The sequence below is a fragment of the Chiloscyllium plagiosum genome, unplaced genomic scaffold (assembly GCF_037043375.1).
Source record: "Chiloscyllium plagiosum isolate Xiang-an unplaced genomic scaffold, Cpla_swu_hap1 HiC_scaffold_50, whole genome shotgun sequence".
Lineage (NCBI taxonomy): Eukaryota > Metazoa > Chordata > Chondrichthyes > Orectolobiformes > Hemiscylliidae > Chiloscyllium > Chiloscyllium plagiosum.
This window is the reverse complement of record NW_028270188.1, coordinates 46,688,496-46,706,252: the sequence shown is the minus strand read 5'-3', so window position 1 is coordinate 46,706,252 and position 17,757 is coordinate 46,688,496. Positions and strand designations below refer to the sequence as shown.

Below are 17,757 nucleotides of genomic sequence, written 5' to 3'. Positions count from 1 at the left end.
ATACTGTAATCTAATCTAAACCTTCTTGAATGTTGCTGAAGCTGTCCCCATCCAGACATGTGGGTGGGGAGTCAGTGACTCGCTGCAGTATTCCTAGCCTCTGACCTGCTTTTGTGACCACTGTATTTATATGGCGAGTCCATATACGTTTCTGGTCAATAGTAGCCCCCAGGACGTCGAAAATGGGAGATTCAGTAATTGGCAACACCATGGAATATCAAGGGCTGGTTAGATTGTCTCTTGGTGGAGATGGTTATTGCCCTGGTATTTGTCCGGCACAAATGTTACTGGTTAACCCAAGCCTGGATATTGTCTAGATTTTGTTGCATTTGAACATGGACTGCTTCAGGATCTAAGGAGTCACATGTGATGCTGAACATTGTACAATCATCAGCAAACATCCCCACTTCTGACCTTATGGTCAAGAGATGGTCTGAGGTTTCTGGGCAAGAGCAGTTCATTACAGAGTATTTTGGTCTGTTAGTGCACTGTTGATCAAGATTCCAGCATCTATCAGCCCTAAAACTGAATCAGACATGGCCTATCGATTCTTGCTGAATCTGCATTGGATCCCCAACATCCTACGTAATCCAAAACACTTAAACAATTCTCGGATCATCACCTCAGAACTGATTTTTTTTTCCTTTTCTACAACCCAGAAGAGCTGTTATATGTAACTGAGCGACCTTCACCAAAAACACCATAAGTTGTTTTCCATTCTTTTTAAACTAATAACCACCACCAATAAAAATAGTAATGTAGTTAATCCAATGTTTACAGGTAAAACCTGTTAAGGGCAATGCAATCCATCAGAAATGAGGGAAGGTAAGAAGAGGGCACGGGACTAAATCAAAATGGAGTGGGAGGGGGAAAGAAAGCACTGTATCCGCCCCCCCCACAGTACCCACCTCTCTCTGAAGGCATCCAGAGCATTAATGGGCACCACGTGCTCCCTTTCTGAGGATACCCAGACATGAGCATGAAAGAGATGCAGACAGTCAGCAGAGATGACCCTCCCCTGCACAGCCTGTTTATAGCCAGCTGGCTAGGCCCAGGAGCAGAACCACAAGGAGGCCCTCTGATCTGCCCACACTTCTCCACATTGGGTACCCAAAGAACAGGAGCGTGGGGCTGAAATGCAACCAAAAACACAACAAAACATTTAAAAACTAACTAAAAAAGGGGGGTGCCATCACTAAACAGTTTGTCACTTCCAATGTCAGCAGCATCCCTGGAATATGTCACCAGGTTGGCAAATCAGAGTCTGAAAGCCTGGAACATGAATGTCACCAACATATTTGACCACAGGACAACACTGTGGCTTAGACTGGCCCTGATGGCAGCGGTTTAAACAACAATAGAAAGCAATTCTGGCTGCTTTGTTTGGCTCTCTGTAGCACAGAGGTAACGCAAGCTCTGATTCGGACTCTGACCTCGTTTAAAGATGAGTTTGGGTCAGTGAGCTACACAGGACCCTGAAGAATTTTGCCTTTATGCTCCTTAAACAAGTCGAATGTGTTGGGTCCGTAATGTACAATATCTATAAGATGGTACATCTGTAAAGTATAGTTGATGATGAGCTGTATCTGTGATACATCAGGCCTGTAACGTGCTGGGTTTATAACACAGTTACCTGTACGTGTGGGGGGGGGGGGGGGGGGGGGGGGTAATGCACAGAACACAGACGAGTAAATACAGTAATTTTTTAGTGCTGCCAAAGCTTGATATGCTCCGATTTAATAAGCATCTCATTATTGATCTCCAAGCATCAGATCATTAACCAGCATCCGATGTCTCACTGGGAAAGGGTTTACCAATGTCCTGTTCTATAGCAATATACATTATATTTGTGTTCCTAATTCTTGGAATCGAGACATTTAGTGCTTATGGAAAGCAGAGTGATGAAGCACTCAGTACAATAATGTTAGGGATAATGAGCAGAGACGCAATTCTTCAGTAACAATTGGCAAATTGGTTTATTCTGCTAAGCCTGCAATAACAGCATCATGATCAATTCTTCTGCATGTTGCTCAACCTGTACCACAAGCAGTGAATAACACCCCGTGAAGTGGTGAGTTAGACAGCCCAGAACAGCACAGGGTCAATCAAAATGCTGACTCAGCCAGCTGCTACATGGGATACAAAAACAGCAAGGTCACTGAGAGACCGGGGGGGGGGGGGGGGGGGGAAATCAGCCAGGGTTCCTGCTCCTGGTCATTGCCCACTGACCCCTATATTAGAGAGAGAGGGGGGAAATCAGCCAGGGTTCCTGCTCCTGGTCACTGCCCACTAACCCCTATATTAGGGGGGAGGGGGGGGGGAGAGACATAGAGAGTGTGTGTGTGGGGTGTGTGGGTGTGTTGGGGGGTTTGATATCAGGCACCAAGTGACAAGTGCTGCGGAGGATCTGCCCCTCAGTGTGAAATATCCAGCTGACACTGCCCACCAAGGCTCTGAGAATGTAAAGACAGGTGAAGGCAGGATCAAAGAGCACCTGATATCCTGCCATTCTATCCGGACTCTCTTCCAATGGCACTGTGTAAAATGAGAAACAAGAAGGGGTGATATGGGGATGGGATTTTATCTGCATCTGTAAGGGCCAGATCTTGCATGAGTGAGAAACAAGTGGGTATCATACAGACTCAGGTGTCCCACTGCCCATCAAGCATGGAGTAAGTCTTCATAAAAAACAGTCAAATGAAATAAAGAACTGCAGATGCTGGCCATCTGAAAGGAAACCAGAAATCGCTGAAGGAATTCCGAGTTTTCTGTTTTTGCTCTGTGAACTCCACCTTAGGATCAAGGAGACATCATCACTAACTCTGGAATAAAAATATGCCATTAAATAAGAGCTGTCCACACACAATCATATAAAATCAACGAAATGAGCGGGAGTTGAAAGCACCAATTTGTCAGACAGACCCGAGCAATAATGAAGCAACATGTTTCCGGTGAAAACATTCCCAAATAGGAGACCATGAGCTAGAATTTCAGTTTGTATTTAATGAAGCCAAGACAAACAAAACATGTACAATAGCAGGAGCAGTCACTAGCACAAATCACAGCCCAGATCTTTTAGAAATATGATAGTTAGGAAAGGCAGAACCAAGCCTTCATCGCCTTGATGAACGGCTCACTCCATGTGGTCTCTCCGAGACATGGCTCGGAATTCCCGAGGCTGCAACTTCTTCGAGAAAACTAGCAAAAAAAGAAGAAAAAGATAGACTTGCATTTAAATAGCATCTTTCACATACTCATGACTTTCCAAATCACTTTACAACTCAAGGAAACACAGCACCCAATCTGCTCAGTGACCTCCCATTAATAGGAATAATGACAAAGTATTCTGTTTCATTGCTGTTGGTTCAAAGATAAATAGTGCACAAGGACATCAGGGAAAGCACTGTGTTCCTGTTCAAAATACTACGATGGTATCATTCAACACTTGGCACCAGGGACACTCTCAGTTTAATGTCTTGTTAAAAATAAATATGGTAACACCAACTGTAGGGTTCTCCCACAGCACTGACCATTCAACAGGGTAGTGCTCCTTGATGATTGACCCTCTGACAGTGCAACGTTCCCTCAGCGCTGACCCTCCGACAGTGCTGCACTCCCTCAGTACGAACCCCTGTACAGTGCGGCACTCCCTCAGTACGAACCCCTGTACAGTGCGGCACTCCCTCAGCACTGACCCCCCAACAGTGCTGCACTCCCTCAGTACTGACCCTCCGACAGTGCGGCACTCCCTCAGCACTGACCCTCCGACAGTGCGGCACTCCCTCAGCACTGACCCTCCGACAGTGCGGCACTCCCTCAGCACTGACCCTCCGACAGTGCGGCACTCCCTCAGCACTGACCCTCCGACAGTGCGGCACTCCCTCAGCACTGACCCTCCGACAGAGAGGCACTCCCTCAGCGCTGACCCTCCACAGTGTGGCACTCCCTCAGCGCTGACCCTCCGACAGTGCGGCACTCCCTCAGCACTGACTGTCCGACAGTGCCCACTCCCTCAGCACTGACCCTCCGACAGTGCGGCACTCCCTCAGCACTGACCCTCCGTTAGTGCAGCACTCCCTCAGCACTGACCCTCCGACAGTGCCCACTCCCTCAGCACTGACCCTCCGACAGTGCGGCACTCCCTCAGTACTGACTGTCCGACAGTGCCCACTCCCTCAGCACTGACCCTCCGACAGTGCGGCACTCCCTCAGCACTGACCCTCCGACAGAGAGGCACTCCCTCAGCACTGACCCCCCAACAGTGCCCACTCCCTCAGACCTGACCCCCCAACAGTGCGGCACTCCCTCAGCACTGACACTCCGACAGTGCGGCACTCCCTCAGCAATAACCCTCCGACAGGGCCCACTCCCTCAGCACTGACCCTCCGACAGGGCCCACTCCCTCAGCACTGACCCTCCGACAGTGCCCACTCCCTCAGCACTGACCCTCCGACAGTGCGGCACTCCCTCAGCACTGACTGTCCGACAGTGCCCACTCCCTCAGCACTGACCCTCCGACAGTGCGGCACTCCCTCAGCACTGACCCCCCAACAGTGCAGCACTCCCTCAGCGCTGACCCTCCGACAGAGAGGCACTCCCTCAGCACTGACCCTCCGACAGTGCGGCACTCCCTCAGCACTGACCCTCCGACAGTGCGGCACTCCCTCAGCACTGACCCTCCGACAGTGCGGCACTCCCTCAGCACTGACCCTCCGACAGTGCGGCACTCCCTCAGCACTGACCCTCCGACAGTGCGGCACTCCCTCAGCACTGACCCTCCGACAGTGCGGCACTCCCTCAGCACTGACCCTCCGACAGTGCGGCACTCCCTCAGCACTGACCCTCCGACAGTGCGGCACTCCCTCAGCACTGACCCTCCGACGGTGCGGCACTCCCTCAGCACTGACCCTCCGACAGGGCCCACTCCCTCAGCACTGACCCTCCGACAGTGCGGCACTCCCTCAGCACTGACCCTCCGACAGTGCCCACTGCCTCAGCACTGACCCTCCGACAGTGCGGCACTCCCTCAGCAATAACCCTCAGACATGTCAGCACTCCCTCAGCACTGACCCCCCAACAGTGCCCACTCCCTCAGCACTGACCCTCCGACAGTGCGGCACTCCCTCAGCACTGACCCCCCAACAGTGCCCACTCCCTCAGCACTGACCCTCCGACAGTGCGGCACTCCCTCAGCACTGACCCTCCGACAGTGCTGCATGCCCTCAGCACTGACCCTCCGACAGTGCGGCACTCCCTCAGCACTGACCCTCCGACAGTGCGGCACTCCCTCAGCACTGACCCTCCGACAGTGCGGCACTCCCTCAGCACTGACCCTCCGACAGTGCGGCACTCCCTCAGCACTGACCCTCCGACAGTGCGGCACTCCCTCAGCACTGACCCTCCGACGGTGCGGCACTCCCTCAGCACTGACCCTCCGACAGGGCCCACTCCCTCAGCACTGACCCTCCGACAGTGCGGCACTCCCTCAGCACTGACCCTCCGACAGTGCCCACTGCCTCAGCACTGACCCTCCGACAGTGCGGCACTCCCTCAGCAATAACCCTCAGACATGTCAGCACTCCCTCAGCACTGACCCCCCAACAGTGCCCACTCCCTCAGCACTGACCCTCCGACAGTGCGGCACTCCCTCAGCACTGACCCCCCAACAGTGCCCACTCCCTCAGCACTGACCCTCCGACAGTGCGGCACTCCCTCAGCACTGACCCTCCGACAGTGCTGCATGCCCTCAGCACTGACCCTCCGACAGTGCGGCACTCCCTCAGCACTGACCCTCCGACAGTGCGGCACTCCCTCAGCACTGACCCTCCGACAGTGCTGCATGCCCTCAGCAATGACCCTCCGACAGTGCGGCACTCCCTCAGCAATAACCCTCCGACAGTGCAGCACTCCCTCAGCACTGACCCCCCAACAGTGCCCACTCCCTCAGCACTGACCCTCCGACAGTGCGGCACTCCCTCAGTACTGACCCTCCGACAGTGCCCACTGCCTCAGCACTGACCCTCCGACAGTGCCCACTGCCTCAGCACTGACCCTCCGACAGTGCGGCACTCCCTCAGCAATAACCCTCCGACAGTGCAGCACTCCCTCAGCACTGACCCCCCAACAGTGCCCACTCCCTCAGCACTGACCCTCCGACAGTGCGGCACTCCCTCAGCACTGACCCCCCAACAGTGCCCACTCCCTCAGCACTGACCCTCCGACAGTGCGGCACTCCCTCAGCACTGACCCTCCGACAGTGCTGCATGCCCTCAGCACTGACCCTCCGACAGTGCGGCACTCCCTCAGCACTGACCCTCCGACAGTGCGGCACTCCCTCAGCACTGACCCTCCGACAGTGCTGCATGCCCTCAGCAATGACCCTCTGACAGTGCGGCACTCCCTCAGCACTGACCCTCCGACAGTGCGGCACGCCCTCAGCAATGACCCCCCAACAGTGCGGCACTCCCTCAGCACTGACCCTCCGACAGTGCAGTACTCCCTCAGCACTGACCCTCTGACAGTGCGGCACTCCCTCAGCACTGACCCTCCGACAGTGCGGCACTCCCTCAGCACTGACCCTCCGACAGGGCCCACTCCCTCAGCACTGACCCTCCGACAGTGCGGCACTCCCTCAGCACTGACCCTCCGACAGGGCCCACTCCCTCAGCACTGACCCTCCGGCAGTGCGGCACTCCCTCAGCGCTGACCCTCCGACAGGGCCCACTCCCTCAGCACTGACCCTCCGACAGGGCCCACTCCCTCAGCACTGACCCTCCGACAGTGCGGCACTCCCTCAGCACTGACCCTCCGACTGGGCCCACTCCCTCAGCACTGACTGTCCGACAGTGCCCACTCCCTCAGCACTGACCCTCCGACTGGGCCCACTCCCTCAGCACTGACTGTCCGACAGTGCGGCACTCCCTCAGCGCTGTCCCTCCGAATTTTCCTGTTGAGACTGCAGAAGTGGGATTCACATCCACAACCTTCTAATTCCAAGATGAGATTGAACCCCAATCACTAACAGCTAGTGTGAAAGCAAATAGATCTCTATGGAATAGGTCCTGCCTTACTGAACATAGGAGCTGATACTCCAGGGGCTAGAGACTGCAAGTCACAAATCTCAGGAACACATCAAGTGTCCTGGATCCCAAGGCCTACAATAACTTCAGGCACTGAAATATTATCTCCTCTGTGGACACATTGGAGCAGTTACTTCCTAGCATTTATATTTGGACTGCCCAACGTTCATAGTACAACTGAGAACCTGTGTTCCAGTTAAAGGACCGTGGCTCAGGCTGGGAAAATCGCAGAAGGAAATGGCGATCCTAAAGGCCAACTGGTCAAAGGAATAGGAATTGAAGACAGGGTGAGAGACACCAAAACCGGGAAAGGTCTGATACCGATGGTCTGATTCGGAAGGATTTCCTTAATGCAAGTGGAGAAAAATCACATGCAGTGTCATACAGCACCGACACAGACCCTTTGGTGCAACCAGACCATGCGATTAAAAAGAAAACGGCTCATCCCGATAACATTGAGAGAGCAATTAGGAACATATTAAGGATACAGAATGTCCAACCAGAAATACCAGTGAAAACAGGATCCAGAAAAGTTGTTATAGAGAACAACATGGAGAAATGTGTTCTCAATTTTCAAATGTTACAGTCAACGTGTAGGGTATTGGTTCTAATGTGTAGATTCTCCAGAGAGCTAGCACAGACATGATGGACCAGCAGAGGTTCAATTCCCCTCTCATCTGTTTCCCCAACTCTCTGTCCACTGACTATAAGAAAAAGGAGTAGAAATGGGTCGATGATCTTAGCTGATAAAGCCTTTGATAAAGTCCCACACAGGAGGTTAGTGAGCAAAATTAGGGCACATGGTATTGGGAGCAAAGTACTGACTTGGATTGAAAGTTGGTTGGCTGACAGGAAACAAAGAGTAGTGATAAACGGCTCTATTTTGGAAAGGCAGGCGGTGACCAGTGGGGTACCGCAGGGATCAGTGCTGGGACCGCAGCTTTTTACAATATATATTAATGATATAGAAGATGGTATTAATCGTAACATTAGCAAATTTGCTGATGATACAAAGCTGGGTGGCAGGGTGAAATGTGAGGAGGATGTTAGGAGATTACAGGGTGACCTGGACAGGTTAGGTGAGTGGACAGATGCACGGCAGATGCAGTTTAATGTGGATAAATGTATGGTTGTCCACTTTGGTGGCAAGAACAGGAAGGCAGATTACTACCTAAATGGAGTCAATTTATGTAAAGGGGCAGTACAGAGAGATCTGGGTGTTCTTGTACACCAGTCAATGAAGGCAAGCATGCAGACACAGCAGGTAGTGAAGAAGGCTAATAGCATGCTGGTCTTCATAACAAGAGGGATTGAGTATAGAAGCAAAGAGGTTCTTCTGCAGCTGTACAGGGCCCTGGTGAGACCACACCTGGAGTACTGTGTGCAGTTCTGGTCTCCAAATTTGAGGAAAGACATTCTGGCTATTGAGGGAGTGCAGCGTAGGTTCACGAGGTCAATTCCTGGAATGGCGGGATTACATTACACTGAAAGACTGGAGCGACTGGGCTTGTATACCCTTGAGTTTAGAAGACTGAGAGGGGATCTGATTGAGACGTATAAGATTATTAAAGGATTGGACACTCTGGAGGCAGGAAACATGTTTCCGCTGATGGGTGAGTGCCAAACCAGAGGACACAGCTTAAAAATACGGGGTAGACCATTTAGGACAGAGATGGGGAGAAACGTCTTCACCCAGAGAGTGGTGGCTGTGTGGAATGCTCTGCCCTAGAGGGCAGTGGAGGCCCAGTCTCTGGATTCATTTAAGAAAGAGTTGGATAGAGCTCTCAAGGATTGTGGAATCAAGGGTTATGGAGATAAGGCAGGAAGAGGATACTGATTAAGGATGATCAGCCATGATCATATTGAATGGTGGTACAGGCTCGAAGGGCAGAATGGCCTACTCCTGCACCTATTGTCTATTGATCCTTGACCCCCCCCAATGACCTTCCACACTCTCTCCATGTCCTTTAATTCCCTTAATATCCTTAATTCCCTTGAATATACCGGACAGGCGAGCATCCACAACGCTCTGGTGTGGAAAGTCTCAAAGACTAACAGCCCTTTGACTGAAATGAATTCCTGTCAGTTCGAGATGGCCAAGCCATCATTCTGACATTGTGACACCACGTTTTAGATTGCAGTCAAGGGAAACACAATTAGATTCCCTACAGTATTGAAACCGGCCCTTCGGTCCAACAAGTCCATGCCCACCCTCCGGAGAGTAACCCACCCAGATGCATTCCCCTACCCTATATTTGCCCCTGACTAATGCACCTAACACTGTGGGCAATTTAGCACGGCCAATTCACCTGAGCTGCATGTCTCTGGATTCTGGGATGAAAGTGTAGCACGTGGATGAACCCCGCGCAGACACAGGGGAGAATGTGCAAACTCCACACTGATGGTCATCCGAGGGTGCAATCAAACCCTGGTCCCTGGTGCTGGGAGGCAGCAGTGCTAACCACTGAGCCACCATGCCGCCCAGGTTCTCAGCCTGCAAAACCATTTAAGAAATGAGATCACCACACATTCCACTAACCTTCAGGGAATAGACCTATCATACTCAACTTCTCTCCATCCTGAGTGAGCTTGCTCCCTCTGTTCCACAGCTGCCTTTCCTCATCCTCCCCTAACTCACTCCCCCTTAACCAGTGGCCTGGCCTCTGCCTTGTTCCAGTCATTGCCCCTACTCAGTCATCCTGCACCCTCCCTCCACCCAGAACAAATATTAGTGAAGCAATGTGAAATTTCCATCTATTGTCATCAGTCGTCTTTGGTGAAAACCAACCTGCTTTAAATTATTGAGAGGCACTATCAGCTGAGCTGGGTGTAAGGTAGGAGAGTACGATAAAGTTACTGACTAGCAAGGTCTGGGAAAGGCTCTGACACCACCAATCAACAGGCTCACAATGACTCAGGGACTTTTATTACCAAATACCAATGTCAGTTCTTCAATCTCAGCTAGACGTTGTCAATAAACCAAAACGTTTTCCAATTGTACCGCTCTGACACGTTAAAATGGAGCAGAAAGCATATCTGTCAGCAATCAAAATCTAAACAAAACTAACACTTGTCATTAAAGCCCACAGCCATGTATGAAATAGTGCAATAATTTCCAATCAAACTTTTCAGTTCTTTATTCAGGATGGGGTGCTCCGAGCAGCTGCTAGCGTAGGGAGAGGTATAGTGACTAGCATCTGTCACTGTTTGAGAAGCTTCATGTTACTAACCACAAGGGGCAGGGGACAGAGGGAGGGCAGGTGCTGGAATGGACCGACTCAATGGATGAGGCAGGGGGATTGTGCTGAGGGCATGCCATTGCAAGGAAAGTGTCCATTAGACATGAGATGTTTTAGTCTCCAGGAGCAGTGATAAATCCTAGTTAAATTCTACACTGGCTGTGAACACAAAGGGAGTTTCATTAACAGCAGGGTACTTGCCAGCTGTAGTAACTGGGCTTTCTGCTGGAGTAGGCATTAGAATTCAGACCTCGAGTGGGGAGGGATGTGTACCTCACCATGCTGGTTTCTGCTGACACTAATATTGTACAGTTTATGTGTCTAAATAGTAATGAATATTGAGACTGAGCAAAGTGCTGTCAAGTCAGGAGGGAATGACATCAAACTGCAAAGAAATGGGGCTTAGACCAAGGTCAGTTCTGACCTGTCACACTTTATAATCAGACTTCTGCATCTCTAGCATTTGTGGTTGAAAGTCTGGTCCACAGACTCTGTAAGGGCCCTCCATACAGTCCAAGTAGCAGATGTCTCAGTTGTACATGAGCACCATATGGTGGAACTGAAATTGTTTATTTTACTGTTTAAAAACCCAAACTCTGCAATATTAAAGGCAGATGAGCTATTCCAGGCCACTGTTGTAACTGAGACCTTGCTGTGTGGAAACTGGCTGCACCACACAACGACATGAACTGTGTTTGAAAGGCATTTCCTTCCACTGGATTCCCTTTTGGGGCAACACAAGACAGAAATGAACAAGTTGTCCTTCACAGGAATATCCGAAAATGCAGACCACAACCATGCAAATATTGTCAATGCATCAAATCCTTTTGCATTTACTTCTAATAAACGGAGTTATACCTATAATAAAGCATCCTTCGGAAGCACAGCATTGCAGTCAGCCCAGCCTGGTTCTCACTAACTGTCCCATTATAGACACAAGATCAGGTATAAGGCCTATAGTTACTACTCCTCCTTATGTGACACGCTCCAGTCCTCGAACCTTACTATTTTCATCAGAATGCTGTTGAGATCAGCACAAGCTCGGCTATAAGCCACTCTGACCATGCCTGAAGTGTGTAACACCGTGGGACTCTGCTCATCAGCTGGCCAGGATTACAAAGTCCATTCCCAGGTGCCCTGACTTGCCCTTACCTCTTGGTGTTGTGAATGGTTGTCCCACCCAACACGATCCTCACTCCTGGGCTGGTACGGTTCAGATTGTAGACAGTCTGTGCCTCCTCATAGGTCGCTCCTCCAATGATAAACACAATGATATCTTGTGGGCTGTAAGAAGGGAAAGGGTGAGGTTAGTATCATCAAGGAGCTACTTAGCTGAGCGTAACATTACTGAGCAATCTGTACTGCTGCCAATTGGAAGGAGGTACCTAATTTAATAAATGGAAGATACTCCAACATAGACCCACTGTATATCCAAATCCAGAACCACAGTTCTGAGTGGGAGCTACCATTGGTCTCGGTGCCTGTGTTATTGATGGCCATCTTCCACCAAGTTAGAACTGATTATGACATGGTTTGTGGTCTAGTCCCTGACTGACATTATGTCCCAGGTGAATATCGTGGAGCTAAACTCTATGAAAAACACACAGAAAACTCTTCAAATCAGAAAGAAGCCAAGTTATTTGGGCACTTGGACAGAAAATCAACTTGTATTTATCTTGTACCCTGAATGTAATAAAATATTTGATGGTTCTTCACAGAGAATAACTGAATAAGGAGACAGAGATGGAGGGATCAGGGCTGGTGACTAAATGGCTGGTGAAAGAGGTCGGTTTTCGAGCATGGCATAATGGAGGGCAGAGAACAAGAGAGGCAGGGAGGAAATTCCACACCGAGGGCCCCAGCACCACCAGTGAAAACTGGGGAACGAGCAAGAATCCAGAACAGAAAGAGCACGAGGGTTGCAGGGACTGAGGAGCTATAAGAGAAGGAGGGGGGTCTACGGGCTGCAGGAGGTTACGGAGATAGGGAGGGCTGTAGGGACTGGAGGAGTTAACCTATTAGGGAGGGGTATAGGGACTGGGGCTGACAGAAAAAGGGAGGTGTATAGCAGCTGGAGGAAGGGAAAGAGATAGGGAAGGGTGTAGGGACTGGAGGAGGTTACAGAGTTAGGAAAGGGTGTAGGGACTGGAGGAGGTTACACAGTTAGGAAAGGATGTAGGGACTGGAGGAGGTTACACAGTTAGGAAAGGGTGTAGGGACTGGAGGAGGTTACAGAGTTAGGAAAGGGTGTAGGGACTGGAGGAGGTTACACAGTTAGGAAAGGGTGTAGGGACTGGAGGAGGTTACAGAGTTAGGAAAGGGTGTAGGGACTGGAGGAGGTTACAGAGTTAGGAAAGGGTGTAGGGACTGGAGGAGGTTACACAGTTAGGAAAGGGTGTAGGGACTGGAGGAGGTTACACAGTTAGGGAAGGGTGTAGGGACTGGAGGAGGTTACAGAGTTAGGAAAGGGTGTAGGGACTGGAGGAGGTTACACAGTTAGGAAAGGGTGTAGGGACTGGAGGAGGTTACAGAGTTAGGAAAGGGTGTAGGGACTGGAGGAGGTTACACAGTTAGGAAAGGGTGTAGGGACTGGAGGAGGTTACAGAGTTAGGAAAGGGTGTAGGGACTGGAGGAGGTTACACAGTTAGGAAAGGGTGTAGGGACTGGAGGAGGTTACACAGTTAGGAAAGGGTGTAGGGACTGGAGGAGGTTACAGAGTTAGGGAAGTGTGTAGGGACTGGAGGAGGTTACACAGTTAGGAAAGGGTGTAGGGACTGGAGGAGGTTACACAGTTAGGAAAGGGTGTAGGGACTGGAGGAGGTTACAGAGTTAGGAAAAGGTGTAGGGACTGGAGGAGGTTACAGAGTTAGGAAAGGGTATAGGGACTGGAGGAGGTTACACAGTTAGGAAAGGGTGTAGGGACTGGAGGAGGTTACACAGTTAGGAAAGGGTGTAGGGACTGGAGGAGGTTACAGAGTTAGGAAAGGGTGTAGGGACTGGAGGAGGTTACACAGTTAGGGAAGGGTGTAGGGACTGGAGGAGGTTACACAGTTAGGAAAGGATGTAGGGACTGGAGGAGGTTACACAGTTAGGAAAGGGTGTAGGGACTGGAGGAGGTTACAGAGTTAGGAAAGGGTGTAGGGACTGGAGGAGGTTACACAGTTAGGAAAGGGTATAGGGACTGGAGGAGGTTACAGAGTTAGGGAAGGGTGTAGGGACTGGAGGAGGTTACAGAGTTAGGAAAGGGTGTAGGGATTGGAGGAGGTTACAGAGTTAGGAAAGGGTGTAGGGACTGGAGGAGGTTACAGAGTTAGGAAAGGGTGTAGGGACTGGAGGAGGTTACAGAGTTAGGAAAGGGTGTAGGGACTGGAGGAGGTTACACAGTTAGGAAAGGGTGTAGGGACTGGAGGAGGTTACAGAGTTAGGAAAGGGTGTAGGGACTGGAGGAGGTTACACAGTTAGGAAAGGGTGTAGGGACTGGAGGAGGTTACACAGGAAAGGGTGTAGGGACTGGAGGAGGTTACAGAGTTAGGAAAGGGTGTAGGGACTGGAGGAGGTTACACAGTTAGGAAAGGGTGTAGGGACTGGAGGAGGTTACAGAGTTAGGAAAGGGTGTAGGGACTGGAGGAGGTTACACAGTTAGGAAAGGGTGTAGGGACTGGACGAGGTTACAGAGTTAGGAAAGGGTGTAGGGACTGGAGGAGGTTACACAGTTAGGAAAGGGTGTAGGGACTGGAGGAGGTTACACAGTTAGGAAAGGGTGTAGGGACTGGAGGAGGTTACACAGTTAGGGAAGGGTGTAGGGACTGGAGGAGGTTACACAGTTAGGAAAGGGTGTAGGGACTGGACGAGGTTACACAGTTAGGAAAGGGTATAGGGACTGGAGGAGGTTACAGAGTTAGGAAAGGGTGTAGGGACTGGACGAGGTTACACAGTTAGGAAAGGGTATAGGGACTGGAGGAGGTTACAGAGTTAGGAAAGGGTGTAGGGACTGGAGGAGGTTACACAGTTAGGAAAGGGTGTAGGGACTGGACGAGGTTACACAGTTAGGAAAGAGTGTAGGGACTGGAGGAGGTTACACAGTTAGGAAAGGGTGTAGGGACTGGAGGAGGTTACACAGTTAGGAAAGGGTGTAGGGACTGGAGGAGGTTACACAGTTAGGAAAGGGTGTAGGGACTGGAGGAGGTTACACAGTTAGGAAAGGGTGTAGGGACTGGAGGAGGTTACACAGTTAGGAAAGGGTGTAGGGACTGGAGGAGGTTACACAGTTAGGGAAGGGTGTAGGGACTGGAGGAGGTTACAGAGTTAGGAAAGGGTGTAGGGACTGGAGGAGGTTACACAGTTAGGAAAGGGTGTAGGGATTGGAGGAGGTTACACAGTTAGGGAAGGGTGTAGGGACTGGAGGAGGTTACACAGTTAGGGAAGGGTGTAGGGACTGGAGGAGGTTACACAGTTAGGAAAGGGTGTAGGGACTGGAGGAGGTTACACAGTTAGGAAAGGGTGTAGGGACTGGAGGAGGTTACACAGTTAGGGAAGGGTGTAGGGACTGGAGGAGGTTACAGAGTTAGGAAAGGGTGTAGGGACTGGAGGAGGTTACACAGTTAGGAAAGGGTGTAGGGATTGGAGGAGGTTACACAGTTAGGAAAGGGTGTAGGGATTGGAGGAGGTTACACAGTTAGGGAAGGGTGTAGGGACTGGAGGAGGTTACACAGTTAGGGAAGGGTGTAGGGACTGGAGGAGGTTACAGAGTTAGGAAAGGATGTAGGGACTGGAGGAGGTTACAGAGTTAGGAAAGGGTGTAGGGGCTGGAGGAGGTTACAGAGTTAGGAAAGGGTGTAGGGACTGGAGGAGGTTACACAGTTAGGAAAGGATGTAGGGGCTGGAGGAGGTTACACAGTTAGGAAAGGGTGTAGGGACTGGAGGAGGTTACACAGTTAGGAAAGGGTGTAGGGACTGGAGGAGGTTACACAGTTAGGAAAGGATGTAGGGGCTGGAGGAGGTTACACAGTTAGGAAAGGGTGTAGGGACTGGAGGAGGTTACACAGTTAGGAAAGGGTGTAGGGACTGGAGGAGGTTACACAGTTAGGAAAGGGTGTAGGGACTGGAGGAGGTTACAGAGTTAGGAAAGGGTGTAGGGACTGGAGGAGGTTACACAGTTAGGAAAGGGTGTAGGGACTGGACGAGGTTACACAGTTAGGAAAGGGTGTAGGGACTGGAGGAGGTTACACAGTTAGGAAAGGGTGTAGGGACTGGAGGAGGTTACACAGTTAGGAAAGGGTGTAGGGACTGGAGGAGGTTACACAGTTAGGGAAGGGTGTAGGGACTGGAGGAGGTTACAGAGTTAGGAAAGGGTGTAGGGACTGGACGAGGTTACACAGTTAGGAAAGGGTGTAGGGACTGGAGGAGGTTACACAGTTAGGAAAGGGTGTAGGGACTGGAGGAGGTTACACAGTTAGGAAAGGGTGTAGGGACTGGAGGAGGTTACAGAGTTAGGAAAGGGTGTAGGGACTGGAGGAGGTTACACAGTTAGGAAAGGGTGTAGGGACTGGAGGAGGTTACACAGTTACGAAAGGGTGTAGGGACTGGAGGAGGTTACAGAGTTAGGAAAGGGTGTAGGGACTGGAGGAGGTTACACAGTTAGGAAAGGGTGTAGGGACTGGAGGAGGTTACACAGTTAGGGAAGGGTGTAGGGACTGGAGGAGGTTACAGAGTTAGGAAAGGGTGTAGGGACTGGAGGAGGTTACACAGTTAGGAAAGGGTGTAGGGACTGGAGGAGGTTACAGAGTTAGGAAAGGGTGTAGGGACTGGAGGAGGTTACACAGTTAGGAAAGGGTGTAGGGACTGGAGGAGGTTACACAGTTAGGAAAGGGTGTAGGGACTGGAGGAGGTTACAGAGTTAGGAAAGGGTGTAGGGACTGGAGGAGGTTACACAGTTAGGAAAGGGTGTAGGGACTGGAGGAGGTTACACAGTTAGGAAAGGGTGTAGGGACTGGAGGAGGTTACACAGTTAGGAAAGGGTATAGGGACTGGAGGAGGTTACAGAGTTAGGAAAGGGTGTAGGGACTGGAGGAGGTTACAGAGTTAGGAAAGGGTGTAGGGACTGGAGGAGGTTACAGAGTTAGGAAAGGGTGTAGGGACTGGAGGAGGTTACAGAGTTAGGAAAGGGTGTAGGGACTGGAGGAGGTTACAGAGTTAGGAAAGGGTGTAGGGACTGGAGGAGGTTACACAGTTAGGAAAGGGTGTAGGGACTGGAGGAGGTTACAGAGTTAGGAAAGGGTGTAGGGACTGGAGGAGGTTACACAGTTAGGGAAGGGTGTAGGGACTGGAGGAGGTTACAGAGTTAGGAAAGGGTGTAGGGACTGGAGGAGGTTACAGAGTTAGGAAAGGGTGTAGGGACTGGAGGAGGTTACAGAGTTAGGAAAGGGTGTAGGGACTGGAGGAGGTTACACAATTAGGAAAGGATGTTGGGGCTGGAGGAGGTTACACAGTTAGGAAAGGGTGTAGGGACTGGAGGAGGTTACAGAGTTAGGAAAGGGTGTAGGGACTGGAGGAGGTTACAGAGTTAGGAAAGGGTGTAGGGACTGGAGGAGGTTACAGAGTTAGGAAAGGGTGTAGGGACTGGAGGAGGTTACAGAGTTAGGAAAGGGTGTAGGGACTGGAGGAGGTTACAGAGTTAGGAAAGGGTGTAGGGACTGGAGGAGGTTACACAGTTAGGAAAGGGTGTAGGGACTGGAGGAGGTTACACAGTTAGGAAAGGGTGTAGGGACTGGAGGAGGTTACAGAGTTAGGAAAGGGTGTAGGGACTGGAGGAGGTTACACAGTTAGGAAAGGGTGTAGGGACTGGAGGAGGTTACAGAGTTAGGAAAGGGTGTAGGGACTGGAGGAGGTTACACAGTTAGGAAAGGGTGTAGGGACTGGAGGAGGTTACACAGTTAGGAAAGGGTGTAGGGACTGGAGGAGGTTACACAGTTAGGAAAGGGTGTAGGGACTGGAGGAGGTTACAGAGTTAGGAAAGGGTGTAGGGACTGGAGGAGGTTACAGAGTTAGGAAAGGGTGTAGGGACTGGAGGAGGTTACAGAGTTAGGAAAGGGTGTAGGGACTGGAGGAGGTTACACAGTTAGGAAAGGGTGTAGGGACTGGAGGAGGTTACACAGTTAGGAAAGGGTGTAGGGACTGGAGGAGGTTACACAGTTACGAAAGGGTGTAGGGGCTGGACGAGGTTACAGCGCGGTGGCTCAGTGGTTAGCACTGCTGCCTACGGAACCAGGCTCAATGCCAGCCTCGGGTGACTGACTGTGTGGAGTTTGCACATTCTCCCCGTGTCTGCGTGGGTTTCCTCCGGGTGCTCCTGTTTCCTCCCACAGTCACAAAGATGTGCAGGTCAGGTGGATTGGGCATGCTAAATTGAACACCGTGTTCAGGGATGTGCAGGTTAGGGT

General features: G+C 51.1%; 1 protein-coding gene across 1 annotated transcript in view; it reads right to left on the bottom strand.

The window, feature by feature from the left end:
• Positions 1-2,983: 2,983 nt before the first annotated feature.
• The window catches only part of vps45 (vacuolar protein sorting 45 homolog), a 123,629-nt gene continuing 108,855 nt past the window's right edge, over positions 2,984-17,757 (bottom strand). The window contains exons 14-15 of the mRNA XM_087984958.1: positions 11,471-11,602; positions 2,984-3,198 (exon numbers count right to left, since the gene is read on the bottom strand). Coding sequence (XP_087841084.1) covers positions 3,114-3,198; positions 11,471-11,602 — 217 coding nt within the window. The 3' untranslated portion in view covers positions 2,984-3,113. The remainder of the gene's footprint in view (positions 3,199-11,470; positions 11,603-17,757) is intronic.